Source organism: Typopeltis vanoorti, chromosome 7 (assembly GCF_054136105.1).
Source record: "Typopeltis vanoorti isolate ZY-2024b chromosome 7, IOZ_Tvanoo_1.0, whole genome shotgun sequence".
In the NCBI taxonomy this organism is placed as follows: domain Eukaryota; kingdom Metazoa; phylum Arthropoda; class Arachnida; order Uropygi; family Thelyphonidae; genus Typopeltis; species Typopeltis vanoorti.
Genome location: NC_143555.1, coordinates 51691904 through 51704109, shown reverse-complemented (window position 1 = coordinate 51704109; position 12206 = coordinate 51691904). Strand labels below are relative to the sequence as shown.

Genomic DNA, 12206 nt, shown 5'->3' with positions numbered 1-12206 from the left:
GCTCCAGCAAAAAACTTGGGAGTTCGAGCGGGCCAACGAACTGCAGCAAGAGGAAAAACTAAGAGCCCTTTCCTGAGGTTCTCAAGACCTCTTTTATACAATCTGAAGTTCTTTGTTTTAGGGTCAGAGATCCCCAGATCTTCTGTAAACATTCTGACATCACTTGTCTTGACCTTCAGTTTTGGTGGCAAAATCTTCCCATCTGTGACTTTCAGCATCTTTGTTCACTCTCAGGTCGCCAACATAATGCTGTCTAATCCTCTTAACTTTAGGCAGAAATACTTTAACATTCAGTTACTTTTACAATTTTGCATAAGAATTTTACATTAAATCAATGTTATGCACAATTTGAACCTTGACAATATTTTATAACTCATGTACAATTCTATGTCATCCTTTTAGTCAGCTACCTTTACAAGTTAATAATCAGTATTAAACCATTAAAATACACTAATATACAAACTTTGTTCTTTTTACATGATTAATAACCTCTGTAAAATCGATGTTGGAGAATTTTAACAAAATTTCACCGCATCGGATTTTACAAAGTATCTGCTGGATTTCTGCTCAAGATATAGATTACTCATTACTAGCAATATGTTCCAATATAAAAAAAAACAATGTGCACAAGTTTACTTGGTAGTAAATGATATGTGACCCAATATACTCAAATATGGAGATATAACAGCTTTGCGGTATCTGCACTGAGGGCTTGGTCAGGACAAATTCTAGATGACTGGATGAGTTCTCATAGTTCCCATCTGTAAAAATGAGACTAAAGCTGGATGTGGGAATTTCAAAAGCTTAGTAGAGAAATAGCAATTTCTCTACTAAGTGTTCCCTAGAAGACTTGAAAAAAGACTTGCAAGCAAACTTGGAGGGGAAAAAAAAAAATCAGCTAATGCCTTTTTTTATTCCTGTATAGGGAGTAGGTGAGGCTGTTTTTAGCCCAAACTAACTTTTGGAGACTGAGTGGGCAGTTCAGTCTCCACTGGTACCCAATCAGAGATAGCTGGCCCAAGGCTATCACTAATTAACTGGCACACAGTGAAGAGGTGGCTCAACAAGTGCCGCCATCTTGTGGTCCCTAACACAATATAGTTAATTGTCTGAAATAGTGTGGGTTCTACGGTCGATTTTCTTGAGTTTAAGGAAGAAAAACCCGAGTTGGAAGAAAAACTTGAAGAACAAGTAGGATTCAAGCCAATTAGAGGTTGTTAATATCAGATTTTCACTTTGTGACAAATAGTTGGAAAATCATGGGAATATCGCACAACAATCAGTACTTAAGCTTTGCAGATCTGGAAAAACCATACAACAGTGTACCCAGAAAACAGCTTATCAAAACACTACAATTATATGCAATGTGCCCTCTAAACTTTAACTCCCTGTCCACAATCAACCCAAAGTCCCTGGCCTCACTAGCTTCCTGCAGTTCAGTTTCATCAATATGGTACACAGCTTGTGATCTCTTCTTCCCCAAGTGCATCATTTTACACTTGGCCACATTAAATGGACAGGCAACCATTTGCCTTTGCAGATAGTGATTAAGTCGATTTAAGCCTTCATGCAGGATATCTGCATCACTTTCAGTTACTATCGCTCTTCCCAGCTCATCATCCCAATTGAATATCTACTATCCAATAATTTTCTATATCGTTGATGTCCATATTAAACAACAGAGGACCAAGTAGTGAGTCCTGTGATACATAACTAGTCATTTGTCTTCTCCTGGCCTCAACTCTTCCATATACCACTCTTTGATATCTGTCCATCAGTCGTCCTCTAATCCAAATAATCTGATTTAAATCCATCCCCATTTGCTCCAATTTATACAACTGCATTGCATAAATTGTATAGTATAGCTATAGTTGAGGTATTTTATCCTTATAAATGCAGCATTGAAAAAATCTTGTGTAAAGGGTATAGTGGAAGAATGACAGAAATTATAATTTTGATCTAAGTGCACAAGGGTTATATGAGGAATTAAGTAAATGATGTTAATAAGGCAGCAGGAATTCACAACATATCATTGCATGTCTTAAGAAATGTTCCAGGAAGTTAATAATATCCTTGACATGCCTGTTTCACAACAGTCTTGCAACAAGGAATATGGAAAGATGATAATATTGCACTACTTCACAAAGGTAGTAATGGATTCTGAGAATACAAATTATAAGCCAATCTGTCCGAGTTATAGCTTTGTTGGAGAGGGTGTTGATAATAGCAGTATTCCCCTGTGATGGTCAGTGAACATTAGTTAAAGTGACATGAAAGTGAATTGTTGCTTTACAACTAATGAAACATATTAGTACCAGGAATTTTTTTTATTATTATTAGTCATTAATAGTATACCAAAAAATAATAAAACTGACTACTTTTGCAACACCTATAATCTAGTGGTTTCATCAAGGCTTTTTTTTTTTTTTTGAGAGAAAAATGTTAAGACAAATGAATCAGGAGAAGAGATACAATCCATTACAAATTAAATGCAGCTACAATGTGTGACATGCTAAACTGTCTCTTTATATAGTCTACAGGTAACTCATCATCATCAATTTCCTGATATTTAGCCTGAATGGGTGTTTAAGCCTACTATGATGGCACTACACGATGAAGTTTATAATATAATTAACCTCATATCAACAATTTTCCTCTGGATTAGTCTATGACTAATCAGCACTCCAACATTGTCTGTCATACCCAACATTTCATATTTCTAAGGCACTTCTGACTAAACTGATCCGCTTAGACCTTGGTCTTTCTCTGGGTCTCTTTCCTACCAACTTAGCATCAAACGGCTGTTTTGCTAACCTTCCCTTACACCCATTCTATTTAAATGGTAATACCACCACAGATTACCGCTGCTCTCACATTCTTGAATGCTAACAATGTCAAGTTCCATTCTAATATTTTAATTTTTAATATTATTCAACCGTTGATATCATCTGTTCACTCTACTAATTTTTCTCAGAACCCTTTGGCCATGGTCTCTTATCTTTGATCAAATGCATCACTCCAAATCCTGATTTATGAAGGGAGAGCGAATGAGTGTGTATCAAGTGTTTCGACAACGAGTGCCAATTAGGTGGCAAGAACAAAAACTAATGTTGGTCGAGAAGGCAGTATTGATGGTAAAATAGAAAATGTTAATGTTGTAATTAACAATGAACAAGCTGGGCTGGAAATACAGGAGAATAAAATAGACTAAATAAGGAAATAGCATGCTTAAATGTTATCCTTCACAGGACAAAACACAAAATTGAAAAGATAGAGGCGTTCAGTATTTAGGACTGAGAAGCAGAAAGAAGCAAGTGGTTGAAATAAAAATCCAGTTCATGTGAACAAATGAGAAATACAGGGTAAAGAGAAAATTATATATGGAAACTCTATGATAAGAGGAGTATTTACCAAAAGGATAATAAAATCATGTTTTCCTGGTGTAAAAATTAATGATATTAGTCATGCCATCCAGATGCAAAAAAAAGGTAAGGTGAAAGAACTAACTGTCTTGGTTGGCACTAATGATCTGAGAGGTGAAAAGTATTATATGAGGGAGAATGTCAAGGAGTTCTTTGACGAAGCAAAAATGAAGAGTGAGAAGGCAAAGATTATAAGTCACCTGCCACACTACGATACAGGCAAATTAAAGAGGAATGCATTGATGTCAAATGAATCAATGCACGTTGTGCAGAAGAAATTATGTGCAGTTTGTGGACCTGTGCCCTGAGTTTCACAGAAAGAAGGATTTCTGTAATGCTGACAGACTGCATCTAAATGGAATTGGTGTTGGGTGTCTAGAGAGCTTTGTTCACCAAGCATACTGAAGTGCAAATTCAGGAAAACTTAATTATTGTAGATGCCAGTGAAAGTATGTGAAGGCACATATGAGGTGAGTGAGTGTGAGAATCACCAACAAGTATGCAATCTAGTCTCTGAATTAAAAATATTGAATAGGGTGGTCATTTCAGGAAGTAAAGGTGGTTGGGAGATTAAATGGATGCTGTAGTTTCTATATACTAATGCCAGAAGTAACAGGAGTCCACGTGGAGTCCTGGTGGCTTTGCGCTTCACAACCATATGCCTTGGAAAGGAGTGTCCTAGATTCGATTCCCATCGGAGACGCGAGGAGCTGAAGGATCTTCCTCAGCCATAGCCAAGTTAACCGGTCTTGGGCGTGGACAGCAGGGTTTTTTTTTTTCCAGTTTATCTGGGGTTTTTCATCCCGCAAGCAGGTGAACACACAGGTATATAGTCAGGAATACTTAGAGGCATAGGGCTGACCATCTTATCCTTGTATTTCGGTTACGAAATCCAAGCATGCTTGGAAGGTTGTGGGCCTTAAAGGCTTGTTAAAGCTATTGGGATAGGACCGAAGTGTCAGGAACAGAGGGAGGAGTATTTGGTATTGGTTAGTGAAACTTCGCCAAATGTTATAGCATTAGTATAACAGCAGAATATTAAAAATAAGAAAGTTGTGGCCCTCTAGCCAAATGCTGAAACATTTCCCATGAATCAATCCTATAAAACCTTTTAAGTAACTTAAATGTTTCTATTATATCCCCTCTTTTCTCCCAGCAACCAACTTCTGTAATCCACACACACACACCCTCAATCTATCCTCATAGGGAACCACTTCCTGATTCCCAGATGGCCAGACCTGAGCAGAATAACCCAAACATGGTTGTATCAAGTCTTTATCAAGAGAAATGATAACTCCCTTATCTGTGAGCTATCCTGGCTACTTTTAGCAATATGCCCTCTAAACTTCAGCTCTCAATCTACTACTATCCTCAGACCCCTGACTGCATTAATTTCCTTCAGTACAATTCCTCAATGTGGTATACAGCTTGTAATCTTTGTATCCCAAGATACATAACTTTACACTTTTCAACATTAACTTGACATCCATTATATTTTGCCAATACTAACAGCCTATTTAAATCATCCTGCAAGCACTCTAGATCACCTTGGTTAACTATTACTGACTAACTTTGTGTTATCAGCAAACCACTGATACAGAGCCCTGCAGCACACCACTAGTCACCTTTTTCTGGATTCTGCTCCTCCATATACTACTTTTTGGTATATATCTATCAGCCACCCCTTTTATCTATATCACCAGTTTCATATCCATCCCCATTTGTTGCAGTTCACATAACAGAGTTCCATGTGGTATCCTGTCAAATGTTTTTGCAAAATTCAACAGTATTATCATGTAGCCATTCCCTTTATCCAACTCAGCTGTCACTATTATAAAAAGTTAGTAGATTACTAAGGCATGACCCCTCCATAGCTCAGTCAGTATAGACTAAGCCCTTTGGTTGGAAAGACCTGAGTTTGATTCTCATCAGTGACAAGAGGAACCTTTATATGGTCCCTTTCGATGAAAGGCGAGTTTGCCAGTCTAATGCAGAGGTAGGCATTTTTTTCACCCAGAAACTCAGGTTTTTCGTTCCCCAGAACAGGCAAACCAGCCCTGTGAACATGCATGGATTACAGTCATGAATACGTCCCATATGCCGGTCCTGAGCCCGGATAAAATTGGGGGTTGGGGAAAGCAATGGTGAACTATCCTATAAAAACGTGTGGACAGACTTGTGTTCGTCATACATGTTGTTTATTTTTTAAAGGTATATATTAGAACAGAGAAAAATAAGTAAATAATTAATTTATTAACTTATTGCTGATATTTCGCTGGTGTTATAACCAGCATCTTCAGAGCACAAAAACACAGTTTGTCACAATACTGAGACTATAACAACATGGTGTAATCAATGGACTAGTTAAACAAAATTGTAGCAGCAACACAAAGACTAGAGTCCTGATTTTGGCACCCTCTATCTGAATTTTTTTTTCTTTTTTTTTTCCCCCAGATTTTTTTACCCTGGAGGCATTTCAAGGATTCTCTTGATGGTTTTTGTTTCATACCCATTCTGTTGGAGGATTTGCGTTAAGTATTTTAGTTCTTCATTACATCTTTCTTGTGTGCTGGAGATATTGTATGGTCTGTTTTGAAGAGTTTTAATTAAGCTTATTTTTTTTGTGAAGGATGGTGGTGTGAGGTTGCATTTAGAAATCTTCCAGTGTTTGTCGGCTTCCTATATACTGAGAAGGAGAGTTTACTTTCTTCATTAACTTCTAATAGAATATCCAAAAAAGGAAGTTTTTATTTTTTTCTTGTTCCAAAGTGAATTTTATGGTGTTGTGCAAATTGTTGAGATAATCTTTGAAATTGATAAGTTCATCTGTGTTGTTCCACTGAATATGATGAAAATATCGTCCACATAGCATAGCCATATTTTTGTTTTTTTATGGTAATTCTTAAGAGCATTGTTTTCAAATTTTTCCATAAATAGGTTTGCTAATACTGGTGATAATGATGAACCCATGGCCAGTCCTTCGTTTTGTTCCCAGATTCTATCTTTATAGGTGAAAAAAGTATTGTTTATACAATGTTTAAAAAGATTCAAGATGTCCGGAGGGAAGAGGTCTTCTAGGAGATTCAAAATTTCTTGTCTCGGGACGTTTGTAAACACGCTGATAATGTCGAGACTTGCTAAGATGTCTGTTGGACCAATATGTATATCTTTCACTTTTTCTATGAAATGTTTACTATTTTTTATGAAGGAAGATGTTTTTCCTATATGTTATGAGATCATATTGGTGAGGTATTTTGCCAAGTTGGAAGTCGGTGAATCTCTTCCATCAACTATTGGTCTTAAAGGTATATCTGTCTTATGGATCTTTGGAACACCATATATTCTTGGTATCAAAGGATGTTTTTATTGTAAGTATTTTTTAAGTTCTTCCATCCAGAGAGGCACTTTTTTTATTAGATCATTTGTTTTTTTGTGTGTAGGCCAAGTTGGGTCTCTGTCTATGGGGATATTCCACACAAAATGCATATTCCACACAAACAAGGCCTCCAGAATTTATCATAAAATGGAACTAGCTTTTCTAAGAGAAAGAATTACAGTCACTAGAGCTGAATTAGCATTAATTAGTAATAACACTTTTTCTCTTCATAATGAACTGGCCACATCTCTTCCATCCTGCCTATGGAACAACATCGATAGTGTTACATTTAACAAAGCAATAGCGATCTCAGAACAGAAGAAACATACATTAATTCATAAGTTCAACGTACTCCTTCAGAAGAAGGAAATACATAAAAAACAACTAGATCATTCAAAAGTAGTTATTAATCTTTCTTTGAGAGTCCTAACAAAAGAGGAGAATAATCTTTTACTTAAGGGTTTTAACTTCGCCTTAACCCCCACGTTTCCTTCCCAAAATTGATATCATAGCACAAATAGAAAAAGGAATTAGAAATCTACCAGACAACACGGCAGATCTTATCCGTATAGAAAGTACAGCTTTACTATTAAAAAGCAGATTACCTCATAGGAATCTACCTTACAACGAATACGCTTGCCTTAAAAAGTTAAAGGATGACAAAAATATTGTCATAATAAAAGCGGATAAAGGCAACGCAACTGTCGTTTTAAATGCTACAGAATATGATAACAAAATGAAAAGTCTCCTGGAAGATACCAACACCCACAAACCCATAGACAGAGACCCGACTTGGCCTACACAAAAAAAAAACAAATGATCTAATAAAAAAAGTGCCTCTCTGGATGGAAGAACTTAAAAAATACTTACAATCAAAACATCCTTTGATACCAAGAATATATGGTGTTCCAAAGATCCATAAGACAGATATACCTTTAAGACCAATAGTAGATGGAAGAGATTCACCGACTTCCAACTTGGCAAAATACCTCATCAACATGATCTCACAACATATAGGAAAAACATTTTCCTTCATAAAAACTAGTAAACATTTCATAGAAAAAGAGGTTGAAACACTCCATTAGTTACATTGTATAGTTTTTGACATATTTAATTAAAATAAAAATCGGTTCCTGTTGTAAATTTATTTTTTAACAGATATGTTAGTGGAATGTATAAATTACTCAATATACATTATAATACATCCTGTACATTGTAAGTTTATTATTAATGTATGGTTTTAAAATACATTCGATCTAACATACTTTCGGCAATAGCAAAAATACCGTGGTGCACTCAGGATTTAATCTTGGAGGGGGGGGGGTGAGTAGACGATTTGAGAATACACACTACGCATTATATACGACCTATGACTGAGCATCTGCAGTGATCGCCAATACATGACACCCATGATCTCCTCTGGCCCAGCTCAGGCAAACAAAGTAGCACCCGGTCTGCCAGAGCACTACTTACAAGCAGTGCTTGGTGGTCATGATTCCCGAGATCTATAAAATATTCCCACCTTATGTGACCACTAATTCATAAGTAGTATAGAAATAGAAGACACAACATAACATAAAAAAAAGAATTTTAATTAGGAAAAGATTTTTGGAAAATCCCCCCCCCCCCGGGTGCATCACTGCTGTAATATCTTATTCCAGTGAATGGACAATATTGTATAATTAAGCAAATGCTCAACAACCATAATCTCTCTCTCTCTTTTTAATAATAGCAATACCTTTTTCCATATGCCTATCCGCTTGTATTCTGCAAAAGATCTTACAACCTGCTCCCTTGCTATCTTTTCACTGCTCATTTGAGATGCTGAAGAGAATATCTATGGAAGCAATGACTTTCCTGTTGTTTGCACTATGTTTTCACAGAAACCATGTTCTCCTACACAGATGCTCAGTGAAAAATGAAACAGGCTAACTGGAATACCTTTCCTCATCTTGCAAAATTTAATGCTGAAGCAGTCAGTGAAACATCTATACATCTATATACCATATAGCTTCCTCCCACAGTATGCAATGCTCTTCAGGTCAGTGACATCACAATTTACTGTGATTCCTGCAATATAAGGGTAACTGAAAGACAACTTCAACAAGCAATTAATAAGGTCTTTTCAAGGACTATTAATAATGGATTCTGGTTTTCAGCAGAAACAAGTGTCTGTGTATACACTTCTGCCAAAAACATTCTTCACTCAGATCCTGATTTAAGAAATGTACAAAGTATTATTTGAGTAGCACCAGAGGCCAAGTTCTTGGGACTCATCTTTGATAGAAAGTCTACATTTTTTAAACACACTCATCAACATAGGTATAAATGAAAAAAAAACAACAACATTGCATTTCCATTGCACTATATTCTCTACAGAATAAGGGGGTGATCAAAGCTCGATTATTGGTCCTAAGTTTACAGTTTTGAAAAGGAGAGCACACACTATGATTATTGGACCCTATCCATCATCAGAGTATGTGAATAGCTAGTGGTACTTTTCACACTTTGCCCATTCAAAGTCTATGTTGAAGCAAACAAGCCTAATCTATCACTTAGACGAAAACAGTTGTCTCTTAACTAAGCCCTGAAAAAAAAGTTTCTTCCATCCTATGTGGGCTAGTATCTTTTTTCCTGCAGGGAAGCTCAATATCACACACATCAGACTGCTACAGACCCATTAGTAAGAGCATTAAAGAAATTACAGAAGTTACTGGCATGAATGTTGACAACATTATCTGCACCAAACAACAGCATTCCTCCATGGCATAAAGTTTGCACTCCATCTTGTAACCTCTCACTCCATCAACTGTTTATCTGCAACTGTTTAATGAACATAATGAACACAAAGCAACTCACTCTGATTTCTTGCCCATCTATGCTGATGGTTCAAGATCTGAGACCTCTGTTGGTTCTGCTGCTGTTTCCTGACATTATTATATCCCACTTAACTGAAGTAATTATACAGCAGAGTTGCATGCCATTCAGCTTGCACTTGTGCATCTAAAAGAAAAATGCTACCAAGAGTAATTTATACAGCCTCATTGAGTTTTCGCAGAGGATCTAATATTTTGTAGATAAACCACATCCAGTGCTTTGTGAGGCTTTTACAACTGTTGAACAAAATGAATACCCTTACTTTTGGTGTTTGGTTGTTCTGGATTCCCAGCCACACTGAAATTAAAGGAAATGAGATTGCAGATGATGCTAGATCAGCTCACACTTTTTCCATGTACCATTTGATTGACTTATGTATATATTTAAGACAGCCTGTAAAATCAAGGCTAATTACGTAATGGCAATCGTCATGTCAGGAAGCACTGACAAACAAACTCCATGAGATTAAGCCTGAAATTAAGCACTGGCAGTCAAGTCAATGTAGAAACAGAAAAGAAGGAGTTGTTCTTGCTAGGCTCTACACGGGTCACAGTCATCTTAAGCATTCTTATCTATTGAGGGAGGGCTGATGACCGATGGCCCACCTATGTGTGAAAAATGCAATGCACATCTCACCATTTGCCACATTCTGGTGGAGTGCAACATGAAAGAGGAATAAAAAATGTGTTTAACTTTTTACAAATAATGAATTTAGTTAAACACCTCTGATTATGAAGATGCTGAATTGCTTAATTTATAAATTTTATAAATTTGCTTTTTTGTAGAGTATATCTGATTGCAGAGTACAAGGAGAGGTTATGTTAGATGTTTCATCTCGAGTATCTCATAATAATGAGTATCTCATTATATTCACCAAGTATACTGCTATTTTAATACTTAAAAAATCCTATAAATACAACATTAATTTAATATATAAGATATCATAAAATTAACAGAATACAAAAATGAAGAACTCAAATAACCTGTTAATTCAGAAAGAACTCCTTTGATATCTACACCTCGCAAATATGTCCATCCATGGACTCGATAAGCAGTTATAACAGCATCAGTTTTACGAATAGCAGCTTCCATTCCTACAGCACATGCTTCCTACAAATATATAATATTAATATACAACCAGAATCAAAATACCTCTTTTATTCATGTGTGTGCACACACACATGCAAATTTAAGGATCCACGATGATTTAGATATTTAATGGTTTAGATTGAGAAAGATTTTACATTTCTTAAAGTTTAACTAAAAGCCAGAACATTTTGATTACAATATTTATATTTATTTAAATCAAAAAATTAGAGATAGGAAAAACATTTATTACTTTTAATAATTACTGCTTTATAAGAATAACTCCTGTTTGTTAGAAAGTACAAACAGGAGTTATTTCTAAAACTAATTGGGCCTACTTACTCTCTGATGAAAAGGCAAGATATTTAGGAATGGCTTTCAGAAAGCTGAAACTCGACTATAATGAAAATAAATTGAATGTTTTTAAAGAAAAGAAAAACTGTTCACAAAAGTTAGGCATAGGCAATATGGTATGTTTTTGTTGTTGTCAAGTTCATTGAAGAGCTTCTAGATATGACCGTGGGCCTATAGAACTGCTTTGGCAATCTGTTGTACTTTGATGGAATAGAGCTTTTCTATAGGGTTATTGTCAATTTTCTGTAGAGCAGTGGCAATTGCTGGACAAGAATAGATAATGGCAAGTGTTAGTTCGACTCCTGAACAATTCTTGCATATTTCATAGCTTCTAGTACTCTCCAGATGTTTTTTTCATAATAAAATGTTACGTCCTTAGTCTGGTGATGATTATGGTTTTTTCTCAATTGCCTTTAATTTTGCTGATTTCATTCTTCTTTTTCTTGATAATTTGTTTTACCCAGGTGTGCCCAGGATATACGGAATGGTCACAGATTTTGTGTATTCTGTCCTGCAGAAGTGGATGTAGTTATGGCATTTTCATTAAATAAAATATATTCTATTTTTTATACAACTTTTGCTAATATCTTTGACAACTGACAAAACTTGTAAGTTATATTTTATTAAATTCGTTACTTATATTAAAACATGGGGTCTCAATCTGGAAGCTACTCTATTCAGATGAGTGGGTGAGCATATTTGTCAAGCTATGATATAATGAAATCACTTGCCACATCTTATCTACTGTTCAACATCCTTTTCAGCATTACAGCAATTCTCTGAGTTTCTTCTACAATCTATTATGTTCTATAGATTGTAAAATCACATACACTTGACTGACTTAAAATGCCATTTTTAGCAAGTTTTTTTTTTGTGCATGTATGCACCAAACGTTAAACTACTACTACTAGAAATCTGCTTAGTTTATCCACAATATATACAACAGTTCCCCCCCCCCCTCCCACAAAGATAAAATGTTTAGTGTTGGCAATGGATGTAAATAATCTAAATTGAATTTTAAAGTACACAATTTAAATTTATGCAAAATATAGAACAATTCTGAAAATAATTATTTTATACTTTGGTTCCAT

General features: G+C 35.6%; 1 protein-coding gene across 3 annotated transcripts in view; it reads right to left on the bottom strand.

Moving 5' to 3' along the window:
- The window catches only part of LOC150104674 (putative pyruvate dehydrogenase E1 component subunit alpha, mitochondrial), a 204556-nt gene that overhangs the window by 116950 nt on the left and 75400 nt on the right, over positions 1 to 12206 (bottom strand). For all 3 annotated transcript variants that reach the window (XM_090395866.1, XM_090395868.1, XM_090395867.1), the window contains exon 4: positions 10659 to 10785. In XM_090395866.1, coding sequence (XP_090251992.1) covers positions 10659 to 10785 — 127 coding nt within the window. The remainder of the gene's footprint in view (positions 1 to 10658; positions 10786 to 12206) is intronic.